This window comes from Lissotriton helveticus, chromosome 1_2 (genome assembly GCF_964261635.1).
Source record: "Lissotriton helveticus chromosome 1_2, aLisHel1.1, whole genome shotgun sequence".
In the NCBI taxonomy this organism is placed as follows: Eukaryota; Metazoa; Chordata; class Amphibia; order Caudata; family Salamandridae; genus Lissotriton; species Lissotriton helveticus.
The window spans coordinates 292,125,143-292,139,395 of NC_136058.1; the positions used below are offsets into that span (position 1 = coordinate 292,125,143).

Here is a 14,253-nt window from a genome sequence, read left to right on the forward strand (position 1 = left end):
AAAACACAGATCCTTGGAAGGAGGCTGGGATCCTCCAACTAGGGAATCTCTACCACGAAGGCACCCTCATGAAATTTAAGGACATTATGGACACTTATGGCATATGAGCCGGCCACTACCTGACACCATGCCACACAGCAAACATTTTACACCACATGGGCAGCGGGAGAAGCAAAACCGCCTGCATCCCCCGCATTGCACACACTACTCACTCATGAGACCACATGTTCACCACATTATACAAGTCTTTTAACACTCCACCAATAGAATATGCTGACAGTGCACAAATGTAATAAAATGGAGTCCTCCCACACCAATTATCTGGCAAGGCTTGGTCTGAAGTGTTCCAGCTGGCGAAAGAGGTGTCTCGCAACCCGAGGAACTGCTTTATGTAACTTAATTATGTTCACCATGCCTACCTCTCCCCGCAGCGCATTAAGTAAATGTTTCCTGTCCTGGCCTCTGAAAGCCCAGTTGCAGACTATTGGATGCTAGCTTTTATCATTTGGTGTGGAAGTGCCCGATGCTACAGGTGGTTTGGTATGAGATCATACACACACCAGTCAAACTCATGGATCATAACCATGACGTAACACCTGAGTCCTGCCTGCTAGCCTATGCCCCAGAGCCAAAGGGGTCAAACACAGGTTCATGGATCTTTCATTTGTGTTATTTAAAAGAGAGATAGCAATGTCGAGGAAGGCACCCACAGTCCGGATCCCCTGACTACACCACAGACATAGGCAAGCGCGGGCACGCAGAAGAAAACACTCTCAAGCTGGTCAGGTCGTGGGGGACAATAGAACAGGTGGCAAGTGCTGGAAGATTTAGATTACCAATATTGAGGCAACAAATGACACACCCGCCTTGATGTGCACCCTGTGGCTCACTGGAAGAGCGGCTCCTGCTTACACATTATGCTGTAGGATACTTCCTGTGACCTGAGATTACTGTCCCCAATAGACCTCCCTCTTATAGTTCTAACCACAGAGGACACCGGCGACCACTAGAGAAGGTGGGCGACACCCTATATGATGCAAGCCCCTACCTGTTGGTAGTTAAACGTGGTACTCCCACCATTGCCCCGCACTGCCTTGTCCCCACCATAACTCCCCTGCCTATGTTGGAGACGCTGCACCTGGCACCCACCCTACATCTCTAACCAACGACTGGACAACAGACCCTAGGGATGTCACGTGAATCGTCCATGCCATACCTTCAGCAGACTCTACAGTTGCAAGTATTCTAAATTTTAAATAGATTACCTTTACTTCCCATTTCGTGTTGGAGATTGACTAATGCAGCTACTGTATTGAAGTTTGTTGTCACTTGTGTTCTGTGCCATGGAAGATCATACGGTCTTGACTGTGTAATGCAATGGCTCAATCTCATGTGAAAACCCAATAAACACATTTTAAAAAGTATGCAAGAGGAAGAGAACACAAAAATAGATTACTGACCATCAGTTACGCATTCTGGAGTTAGAGGCAAAGTATCAACCAATCCCCGACCCAGTACAAAATCAGCAAAACCCTGCACTGGCTCTGCATAGACCGGCATACGCACGAATGCAGCACTTATAATCTAGATTACCAAGGCATACAAACAATGGCGAATACCCCATAGCATGTAGATTTGTGGCATATTATGCAAGCCTATACTCACAGCCCGACTACTCTAAACATGTGGAATGTCCTCATTTTTGGCTGATCTTCCTACTAAGAAATTGACTGCAGTGGAAAGGGCACTTCTAGAGGGTCCGATCAGGTTTGAAGAGCTGGGGGAGGTCTTGGCCCAATTAAAGTCTGGTAAAACTCCAGGCCCAATGGGTTCCCTGTGGAACTCTTGAAGGCCTTCTGGCCACGTATAGGAACACCCCTTCTGGACGTTTTTCAGGAGGCCTCAGGAACTGGGATGCTAGAGTCTGATCTGCATATGGCCGACAGTCATTATACCCATACCTGGTCAACCTTGACTCAAAGCGCATCTTATTGCACAATTTCCATCCTAAATGTGGAGCTTAAGATCCAGGAAAAGGCTCTCACAAACAGGCTCCCTAATACACCTGAACCAAGGGGGATTCATGCCCCCTTGGCCTGCAGACACTGTGTCTGCATTGCCATGGCACTTCTGCAATGCCCTGGCACCATCTATCAATTTAACCAGTACACAAGCCATGTTGTTGATCGGTTTTTAGAAAGCCTTTGACTCAGTGAAGTGGAACTATCTTTACTACCTGCTCCTTAAAATAAACTTTGGGCCCAGGTATAATAATAGTTTCAAATGGCTTTATACAGCTCCAACCGCAAGGATTAAGATGGGACTCACTTTGTTGCATTATTATCCCACACAGAGTGGCACTCAACAGGGTTGCCCGCTGTTCCCTCATCTTTTTGCGCTCGCCATAGATCTGCTTGCAGAATGGCTTAAGATAGACACACAGATAAAAGGATTTGAAAGGGCATCAGGCCTTGCAGATGTGGCCATTTTGCAAGTAAGCTGATAACCTCCTAGTCTTCCACAATGAGCAAACATGGTCTGGTCCTGTAGTTCTTCAGATAAGATAGAACTTTGGCGATTTCCTAGCACTCTTCCTCAACGCACCAATATCATCTATATACCGGACTGATACATTTCACTCTTTAATAACTTGGGCAGGTGATATACAGGTGTTGAGGGAAAGATTAAAATACATTGGGGTGTTTATCTACAGGAACTCCCATAGAGCGTGGGACAGATCCTAGAACTCCAAATTGTCAGCCTGACCAGGGGTGTTGGGTTGTGGTCTGGACTCCACTCCCCTCCCCCTTTCTTCATGGGCAGATGAGTGATCTTTAAGATGGTGGTGCTACTGCACCATCTCTACCCACTTAACAACTTTCCATATCCCATCCTTCTTTACTCAGCTCAATGCATTTGTACGCCGTTTTCTCTAGGGTTACTAGTGCCCAAAGACTGACCTGACTAAATGCCCATTTAAGTCGGCCTTTGATGGAGAGGAATCATCTTCCCAGATATGGTCTCCTACTACAAGGTCTCACATTTAGTGGTTCTCAATGAATAGTGGTTTAAAAAGTCAGCATATGACTCTGTAATATGGGCGATGTGGGGTACTAAGATTTCCCATTTGCTATATGGAAGCTCGACTACCCTCCCTCACAATCAAGACCATGACACTCAGAGCCATGGGTTGGGCAATCGTTTGACACATAAAACACCTCTGTAGTCTGGATGTCACCTTTAACAGGTAGCAGAACTATGAGGATTTAGGCAAAGGGTCCCCAGAGGGGTTTCACCAATGGGGGATGTTATAACAGGAACTACATACAAATCATGTATTGACTTTCAGGCAAAATATTGTCTACACCATAGCCAATTTTATCACAGGCACGCTATTACACCATACATCTCTTACCACAACATGCTCCCAGTTTGTAGCCCATTGGAAGCCCCAAAATTCTTCTCTAGCCTCCACCATAGCATAAAATGTCACACATATAAAAACTACTGGTGATTAACACACTGGACTCATTTGCATGCCTGCAAGAGGCCTAGGAACATGATCTAGGTTCACCAACAGATGACGACTGAAGGTAGGCACTGGAATCCCCTAGTGAATCTGCCATCACGATTACACTTTGCGCTGTTAAGTTTAAATACCTATACCAGGTCTACTTTACTAGATGCTGGAAGTGGACGATGGGAGCTGTGGCCACACCACTGTATGGGAGCTGCTCTACTCAGTGAGGTGACATCTTTCACACTATTAGGCAAAGTGCCCAATATGCAGATGCCTTGAACACAAAGTGCAAATCATGCCGAACTATTCGGTGGTAGTCCCATCCTCCTAGGACCACCCCAAGCAAAGTTATGGGCAGAAATACAAACCCAACCAAAGGCCCAGCAAAGCATTATGGGGTGAGATTCTAGAGTTTAGTGAATTTTATAGTATTAGCTCTCAGATGAGCCTGGAGAGCCTGCACCTTGAGGAATGTTTTGATATTTGATACTATAATAATAACTGCACTCTAGAATCTCGTCCCATAATGCTTTGCAGGGCCTTTGGTTGGGATTGCATTTTTGCCCATAACTGTGCTTGGGGTGGTCCTAGGAGGATGGGACCACCACCGAATCGTTCAGCATGATGTGCTCTTTGTGTTCAAGGCATCTGCTTGGTTGGGGGCGCTAGGTGGCGCCGGACCAAGATGGCCGCACTGCAGTGAGGCTCTCGCCGAGTCGAGCCTAAATACCATCCTACAAGCCATCCTGACCAGCTAAACTACCTAGCAAATAGCGGGATCAGACGTACCCGGCTGGGAGGCACTCTCCGGTGTCATCGCCGCCCGTGTGGCACTCCCGGAGCTGGAGAAAACTGTCCCGCTGCCCGTGAGCGGCGCCTCACGCTCTTCTGCCGCACCGTCCTCCCGGATGTGCCAACTGGGAAAGACCGAGGCTTCTGGGCCTAGTCGGGGGTGCCCCAGCCCCCGAGCGGCGCTGCCGTGTGGCCTACTCCGCTGTCCCGCTCCTGCCCAGGAAGGATCGCTTCGGAGGTGAGATCCCCCCCCCACCCCCCTGCCTACAGTACGTGCTCGCCCGCCATCCCCGGCCTGCCTACCGGCGCTGCTGGAACCCCCGCTCACTGAAGCCCGCCAAGCGACGTCTGTTTCAACCGGACACTGAGCGCACTCTGGGGAACACGCAGGTCTGTGGCAGCGGGCTGCCGCCGACGGGACTCACGACATCGCTGCTCCTGGACGCCCCATCTGGCACCGTGGGGGGGCGGGGGGGGGTGGGGGACTGTCTGCCTCGCTGGAAGGAACCCGTGCTGCGGCACGGCGCCTGGCTCTTTCTGGCCCGGGGGTGCGCTGCTGCGGCGTCGGCTGTACATCGCTAAGCCGAGATTCTCTGTTGGGGCCAGGGCCTCGCTGGGCGCCCCCCTCGCCTTGGCCGCGTTCGGCCTCAATTCCGGCTGCGATCACAGCCGCGATCGCGGCCATCTTGAAGCGAGGCCCGGCCTGCTGCTAGACGCCTCGGCTGAAATTTAGGCGGCAAATACAGCGCCTTGGCTACTTCCCGCCTACTCCTTCCTAGCGCACCTGTGCCTCCTTGAGTACCGATCCACGACAAACAGTGCGGGCTGCATACCCCTTCCTGCGTGCCTCGCTTATCTACCACTGAGACACACCGTCCTTCCTCAAGCTGTGGGCGGGAGGTCTTTGCTCGTGGACTTGCTCACATCCCCGGCACCGGCCCCCCCTGTAACACGCGGACCTTTGCTCCTTTGGTGCTGGGGACGACTGCGGAACGCTGTGGCGTGCCTTCGCCCCCTGTCAGGGCTAGGTGCCCACCCCGCCCTGCCATTTACATCTCGCAGGCGGCACATCTTCAGCACGCTACCGAAAGCTCTTGGCCCTGCTCCCCCCGACTGGAACCAGAGGGGACGGGGAACCTACGACGCGTTCCCCACCGTTCCCGCCCAGCTTTCACCAGCCTCCCCCCCCCCCCCTACCGCCTGTGCCCTCCTGAGAACTGGCGGCCAACTCCTCTGCAGTGTCACGAACACCGGGGCGAGACATGGGCCGCACTGATGCCAGACAGTCGAAAATACCATTTGAATCTAAGAAAACTTCCAAAACTGCGCCGGGGGGGGGGCAGCCCTACGGCCTCGGCCCCCCAGGAGGAGGACTGGAAAACACTTTTGCTGGGCATGAAACAAAGCCTGTCAACAATAGACTCCAAAATGGACACCATAAATACGCGCATGGACAGCGTGGTGGCCAAGCTGGAACATCATGACACCCGTATAAAGGAGACTGAAGATAGAATTTCGGGTTTAGAGGATGGAGCTACCTCTTCCCACAGACAACTCACTCAAATGGACAGGCTGCTCAAAATCATAGCGGACAAGAATGAGGACTTGGAGGCGAGGTCTCGCCGTAACAACGTCAGAATTTTGGGCCTTGCGGAGACCACCAACACTGGGAAGATGGAGATATTTGTTGAAAACCTCGTAGTGGAGCTGTTTGGAAAGGAATCGTTCTCACCACACCTCATCGTTGAGAGAGCTCACAGGTCCTTGGCCGCTCCCCCTCACCCTGGGGCCCCACCAAGGCCCATCATAGCGCGTTTTCTTAACTATAGAGACCGAGATGCGGTGTTGAGACGCGCGAGAGAGCTGAGGTCTGTGCACTATGAAAACACAACGCTATCCTTTTTCCCCCCGATTTCCCCCCCTCGGTCCAAGAAGCCAGACGCAAGTTTGCAGGGGTGAAAAAGAAACTACAAACCCAGGAGATCCCTTATGCCAAGCTGTACCCGGCAAAACTAAAAATCTCCCATCAGGGCAAACACCACTTTTTTCAAAATCCGCAGCAGGTGGAGGACTTCCTCAAGCAGTGTAGGAAGGAACAGCAAAGGGAGGAATCAACCCGCCGTCGATCCAGGTCGCATTTACCACTGTCACAACAGGACTAACCTGATGCATGGTTAAGTGGACCCTTGGAGTCTCATGACCCCTGAACGCTGGTTTTGCGTGAACTGATTCCTGTGTATACTGGTGAGGTATTTGCTCGGTTTTAAATCTTGCTGGTCTAAGCGTATAATGAGTGCTCGCTCGCCCACCTCCGTCCCACAGCACCGACCGGGGTAAACCTGGTTGATTGTTGGTGTAAGTAGGGAAGTGGTTGGCAGGTCTGGTGCCCCTAGTTCAGACCCCCAATGGGTGTACCCCTGAATTCCTCTCCCCCTCTATGGGCAGGGGCTTATGCAGTAAATTTTTGGGAATTTTTTCTTCTTTTGTTTTGGTTTTGGGTGGGTGGGTGGGGAACTTATGCACGGCCAGTTGGGGTTGCCGGTGTGGGTGGGTTGATACTCCAATTCCATGCTGTCATGAGTGATGAGTTGCTAATGCGGGCTCGGGGCTGGTCTGCTGGGAGGGACTTGTTGTTTCTGTGATTTTGAGTCTGCTATGATCTATACTGAGGTACTTCTATGCTACACATATTTTCACTTGGCTGAATGGGTGACTTAGCGTCTCCACAACCGGCACAGCAGTTTCGGCTGGTGTCATGGAATATTCGAGGGCTGAACAACCCGCGAAAGAAGAGGCAAATTTTGGGCTATCTGGATAGGCAGAGGGTATCTATCGCCATGCTTCAGGAAACGCACGTAAGAACTGATGGATCCCCTCTGTTTGCATCTAGATGGGCCTCCTGCAAGGTGTTCTACTCTTATTCAAATTATGCAAGGGGAGTAACAATAATAGTTCGGAGAGGGGTGCGGTTTACACCAGCGGGGACTGAGACTGACCCAGAAGGAAGGTATTGCATGGTATGGGGAACATTACACTCGCATACTGTCCTCTTTGCTTGCTATTATGGCCCTAATACTGATGACACGTCCGCACTCCTTACGATGTGGGGTAAGATTCAAACACTGGGCATACGCCACGTCCTATTGGGAGGCGACTTCAACACGGCATTGGAACCGAGCCGAGATAGATCCCACCCTCAAGCGCTACACTACACTCATACCCAACGTACATTGTCTACTCTTGTCGAGGAACACCATTACATTGATGCATTGAGGCACCTACACCCCTCTCTCAAACAGGGTACTCATCACTCAGCTGTACATTCTACATGGGCGCGGCTTGATTACGTGTTCCTATCGGCTGGCCTTCTTCCCTGGCTGGTGGGCGCTCTTCACCTTGCTAGAACATTCTCAGATCACTCGCCAGTCCTCCTCACATTACGCATACCCATTGATGTTTCCCCGTATTTCAGTTGGCGCCTCAATCCCGCACACCTCACTGACTCGGCCTTCAGGGTAGAACTTGAACATGACATACAGGACGTCTTTTGAACGTAATGCGGGGTCCGTGCCGACTTTCACGACGATATGGGAGGCCTTTAAGGTCACTGTTAGGGGGTGGTGCATTGCGAAGGGGGGAGGCGTCCTCAAGTCGCTTCGTGGCGAGCTGCGCAAGTTAGAAACTGAGCTCCGGGACCTTGAACGAGACATGACCCGTGACCCACATGGGCATGCATCTAAGGCTCCCCTCAGGGAAAAACTTAATGACTATGCGGAAGCGGCGGAAAAAGAATGCAGGTTCCTTGGGAAACCATACACGGCGCGCTTGTACGGCGAGGGTGATAGGCCCGGTAGGGCACTTGCCTTCGCGGTTAGGCCCCTGAAGTATCACCACTATGTTGCGACCTTACTGGACGAACTTCAGGCCCCGCAGAGAGACCTCACGGAACAACTTCGCATTCTTACTAATCACTACTCCACTCTTTATACCTCCCAAAGGTTGACGCCCATTGAATTGCAGTCGTATCTTGACGACACTGCCGTTGCGTGGATAGGTCCTTCTCAGCACAAATTTTTGCATCATGAACTCGAGCTCGACGAAATAAAAGACGCCATCATGTCTATGAAGTCAGGCAAATCACCAGGGTCAGACGGGCTGCCGATTGATTTTTACAAGGCCTATATTCATCTACTTGCTCCTATACTGAAACAAGTTTACTATTCTGCCCTTGAGGAGGGAACCTTACCGACCACTATGCGTGAAGCCCTTATAGCATCCCTGATGAAACCGGGCAAACCTCCAGAGCACTGCGACTCTTATAGGCCTCTGTCATTGCTCAATACTGATGTGAAAATCTTGGCGAAAGTTCTCGCGAAGCGCCTTAATTTACTGATGGAGCGTCTGGTCTTGCCTGACCAAGCTGGTTTTGTCCCCAACAGGGCGACGTCGCACAACCTGCGCACCCTTCAAGCTGTCCTGCAGGACATTAACCCTTGCTGTGAGGCAGCTGCCGTTTTCCTAGACGCAACAAAAGCGTTCGACTCCCTCGAGTGGGACTACCTTCTGCCCCTTCTGGAACGGATGGGGATCCCCTTTAACTTTCTCGATTGGATCCGACTGCTATACTACAGGCCGCAGGCCGCTGTTCTGTTAAACGGCTCCTGATCAGCCCCATTTGAGATCCACAGGGGTACCCGGCAGGGCTGCCCGCTTTCGCCGGTTCTCTTTGCAATTGCCATTGAACCCCTGGCGGCCAAACTCAGGCAACATCACAACCACCGCTCTTTAATATACCCGGAACGGCAACTGCTCATTACATTGTATGCTGACGACATGACCTTGTATGTAGACAAACCGCGGGAGAACCGTAACCCTCTGCTGCGCGAGATAACCAAATTTGGAGCCATATCCGGGATACAGATCAACTGGTCGAAGTCAGCTTTGTTCCCCTTGACAGACAAGACCGTCTCCTTCCCTCTGGACTACCCTCTGATGTGGGAGTCTGATGAAATAAAGTACCTGGGCATAATAGTGACTAGGAACCGAGAAGCTCTTATTCGAGCTAATTATGGCACAGTCCTGGACAAGCTGACTGACACCATCACTAAGTGGATCCACCTGCCATTGGGCGTATCTCCCTGATTAAGATGGTGGTCCTCCCCAAGTTCCTGTATTTATTTACTAATATACCGTACAATCCAGGCTCCTACTTCTTCCGTGCCCTAAATTCCCAGTTATCTAGACTTATCTGGGGCGGCAAGCAGGCTAGGCTCACCCTAAAGACGCTCATGTTGCCTGATCACCAAGGTGGGTTTGATGTCCCGAATTTTCAACGCTACTAGGACAGCGCCCAAGGCCACTTCGCTGTGTACTGGCTACATCCCCCTCCCTTCATGGCTCACTTGGTGGTGGAGGACGGATATATGAGACCCGCCCAACCATCGGGGTATTTATATGCCCCGACCCGTGTTACGGAGCGAGACCCCACCACGGTGGATTGTACGGTGCAAGCCTGGAATCGCATAGCTGCTCAGATGGGGGTCGAGTTCTTATACTCGCCACGTATGCCCCTGTCGCATGATCCCAGGTTAAGTGTCCCCTGCGAAGAGATAGGCCGTAAAATGCTTGCGAAACATGCGGTCCATACTTGGGGCGATCTGTATCTCCAGGGGCAATTTCGCACGTCGGCTCACTTCTTTGGGGACTCCATCCCTTCAGTTATGGACACTTTCCTCTATACCCGGCTGCGTCAGAACGTCAAGGCGGTCACGCCCAATTTTCCTGATGAACCGGAAATTGTGGCACCTCTACATGTTCTCCTCCAATCTGATTCCCCGAAACACGTAGTATCAATGCTATTCAAACATGCACAGGCTGCCCCCTCACCCCCGCCGCTCAGAGCGCGTAGAGACTGGGACACAGATCTCGACATGCCATTGTCGGACGAGCAATGGGAAGAATGCTGCTCGCACACCAACGCGGTGACGGGCAACGCGCGTCTCAGACTGGCACATTTAAAATGTTTGCACCGACTATTATACCCCTGCCAAACTGTTCCGCTTTGGTCTCCAGGACAACGACAGATGTTTACGGTGTAGGGGCGAGGGAGCGGATTTTTTCCACTTGGCTTGGTTGTGCCCGGCAGTAGCGACATATTGGGAAGAGATATTTAAGGCGTTGTCTGACATGATCGGCGTGGACACCGCACCTTGTCCTAGGATTGCTCTATTGGGTCAGTCGAATCCAGCGATCAAAGCGGCTAAAAAAAAATTTGTGCTGGGCCTCCTATTAGCATAGCGACATGTCGCGTGCCGCTGGGGTCGTGGCCGCGCGCCCAAATTCAAGATATTGCGGTCTACGATGTCTTCATGGCAGGAGCATTTACACACGTATGCCGAACTTCTGCCACACAAGTCACGCCCTAAAGACCTCTGGGGTCCCCTCACCACATATCTTCTAAACTTGCAGGACGTAGACGCGTCGGAGGCGGGAAGTGGCAGAGACATGGACTAGGCTAGCCTGTTCCCTCTGTAAGGACCAGGACCTAGAGCCTTGTCGGCGGGAGACAGCAGAGTCCACTCCACCCCTCCCTGCCTCCCCTGGGCACCCTCCTACTTTAAGACCGCATGGGTGATTGACACATGAGTGGGAAGCATGGGACACTGGGCTGTTCAAACCACCATGAGAGATTAGATCACAGGCTGCACCCACCACTACCCCCTTGCCGATAGCTTAGACGCCGTTCATCCCCGCCACCAGTCCATTCCTGTCTCGCACTCGCATGTCCACATAGCGCTGCGTTCAATACGTCATGTACGGTTGTATTCCCAGATTGGATCATAGACTACCCCTCTTCTCCCCTCCCCCGCAGGCCAGTAGAGTCATGCTGCTCTGCACCTCCAGACGCTTCTTATACTCTCCTTGTATGTTGGGAATCAAGGGCGGGGTAGGTTTCTGTTGATTTATTTAGTTTGTTTTAACAGATAAATGAAACCTCTAGTTGACCATGTTTGATTGTACCCTGCTAACTTGCTGGCTGGATAATGCATTTATAACCGGCTTACATAGACTTTACATCGCGGCCGGCCCACTGGGTTGTAGGCGACATGCTGTGTTTAAATTGTAGCTTCTCTACCTGGCATGAAGAACCTGCACGCCTACTTAGAATGTGAACGCTGCCGGCCTGCGGTGACAGGTTGTAGGCAAGTGGCTGTGTACCCTTTATTCGTCACCAATAAAGGTATTTAAAAAAAAGGCATCTGCTTGGTTCTCTCCCTAGGTTAGTGAGGACACAAAAATCACCACATCTCTCACTGCTTGCTGTATTTTCATTTTCACTTTTGTGAGAGCACTATATGCATTCTTGCATGAAATGATAGTTATTTGTTGTTTTATCAAGGGTATGTGAGGTTTCTGTTTTATTAATGGGGATGAGACAGAACAGAGTTGCAAAGCGGAGTTCACAGAGTTTTTATTCAATTACACAGAAGTCCATGTAATGGTACTCCGCCAACTACGCCCACCCTTAGTCCATACCAAGCCCCGCTCATACCTGTAGGGTCAGTTCGCAGCACTTTGCAGGTGTTCGGCAAGTGGTGAAGAAGTCCTGTTCGGCCCTTAACTCTCGAAATTCTGTGGAATACAGACGCAAGTTAAAACATTCAGAAAGGAGGCATACAAACTCAAAAAGCAGATGGAAATGCAGGAAACTCTGAACAGAATTTTAAAAAAACGATTGTATATGATCCACCTTAAAAACTGTACAGAGGTCTATTTCAAGGTACTTAACTTGTCTGAGACGGTGTCAGAATGTAAAAGTACATGCTCGCCATTTACTTCCCACACAACTAGAAACTGGAACAAACGTCCTAGCCATTTGGTTCACTGCAGCAGCCTGTGGAGCAGTTTCTTAAGCACCAACGAGAAGACACATTTTCTATTCACTATTGTGCCTCAAACACAAGCGGACTGCCCGTCACCAATAAATGTTGCAGTTGTGTGCCATGCCTGGGCTATCATGCAACATGTGGAAGGCAGAAAATAAAAAAAGTAAAAACACAACACTAAAAGTGCTGCTTTTTAGTCGAATTTGGCAAAAATATATCTGTTGCTGTGCTTTTACGGATGGGTTCTGAGGGTTTTTAAAAAAAAAATGTTTTCTTTATAACAATACAGAACCACCATTACTAGGCACAGTACAAAATTACATATTCATCAATGCACATAACACAGTCTCACACTTTAGCAGTTTATAACTAGATCAGGGAAGACGGGCCCCGTCCCCCAGAAGAAGCATATGGCCACTTACCCCAAGCAGCGTATACCAGCTGTCCAGTTTAGTCTATATTTCCTTTTAACTACTTCAATTCGTCTTGTGAGTGTGATGGCATGGGCTGGTAAGATTCGCCCAACTTGACAACATTGGGATCACATATATTGTGAGTAGGCACTAGTGTAATGGGCCCAAATGTCTCTAGGTACACTGGCTGGCGGTGTAGTGGAATCATATTTTTCAAGTTGCTCATTTTGATACGATAAATCACACAGCCATGTTGCAATAGTAGAATACCAGTTACTGCCCCACACATGCACAAGCAACACGCCATTTTGCTAGCAACAATGCCAACGATGTACAGTTTCGAGACAGCCCTATAGATGGGATTAGTGCACCCAAACAGCGCCATTTTTGGTGTCGGATCCATGCTAATGTCTGTCATACCTGATAAAATTCAGAATACTTTATACCAGTAGTCCTCCACCAAATGGCACAGCCATGTTGTGTGTGTGAAATCTGAAGCAGCGCACCTCCGGAAGCGGGGATGCACCCTTAGTTTCCAATTGTGGAGCTGAATGGGGCTGTGATGCAAGAACTGAAAGTGTATGAGCGTCAAGCAGCGTTTGGTGTTAGGGCTCTCAGCTGTCGGCAACCATAAATGTCCACTCCTTGTCTGACAATAGTGTGCCCAGGTCTTCCTCCAGCTACGCCCTCACCATGGGTTTCACAACACGGGCTTTCTTCCTCTTGCATGGTAAGGTATAGTCTGGCTGCCAGATGTCTACCAGTCTGTGCAGTGAGGAGTGCCATCAACGTTTTAGATGCAATGGGTTCTTGCAGGAATATAGGGTATGCCGCTTTGCACAATGCCCATATTCCATAACAATGGAACGTGATGAGTGCAGTAGTGTTCGGTTTGTTTATGACCAATGCAGCTAGTATAAAGTTAGAGGTTGGTAACCGGTCACTGACACATGAAAAAGAATGGAAATGAATGCAACAAGGAAGCCAACTAATGATAAGCAATTGGTTTATACAAAGCCTATTGTAAGTATTGGTATTTAACAACAGAAAAGCTAAATGCTGCATGTAGGCAAGATCTAACTAGCATATGCAAAAGGTCTCGCATTACTGATAGTTTGAGGTTGCAAATAATAATGCAACGCCAATAGCTCATACTTTCAGTAAGGCAAAACCTAGAGCATTGCAATTGATTGCATAGTGAGCCAGGGACCAGCATTGTATGCCTCAGTGCAGTACCGCAAGCTGCTCCCTAGTGAGCAAGGCACCCGCACTGCTGCTCTAGGTGCAATACCGCAAGCTGTTCCTAGAGGTCCTTAGTGAGCATAATAAACTTTGAAGATATAGTAAACTCAATCTACCCATTATGCATTGCATGCAAGACAGCACCACAAGCACATTCAAATAGCTATGTCCATATATATAATTAGTAGCTTTGAAATGTGACAAAATAATGATTATATTTATTCCGATCAGGTTGTATTCTATGTGGAGCTGATGAAGGGAAATTTATAGATGGTCTAATTATAAATGTGAGATGTGTAGGTGCAGTACCACAAGCTGCGCCTCGAGGTCCCTAATGAGCATCATAAACTCTGAAGAAATGGCAAATCCACCCTACCCATAATGCATTGCATCCTGAGGC

General features: G+C 49.8%; 1 protein-coding gene across 2 annotated transcripts in view; it reads right to left on the reverse strand.

The window, feature by feature from the left end:
- The window catches only part of UROD (uroporphyrinogen decarboxylase), a 183,810-nt gene that overhangs the window by 154,232 nt on the left and 15,325 nt on the right, over positions 1–14,253 (reverse strand). For both annotated transcript variants that reach the window (XM_078671761.1, XM_078671760.1), the window contains exon 3: positions 11,865–11,944. In XM_078671761.1, coding sequence (XP_078527887.1) covers positions 11,865–11,944 — 80 coding nt within the window. The remainder of the gene's footprint in view (positions 1–11,864; positions 11,945–14,253) is intronic.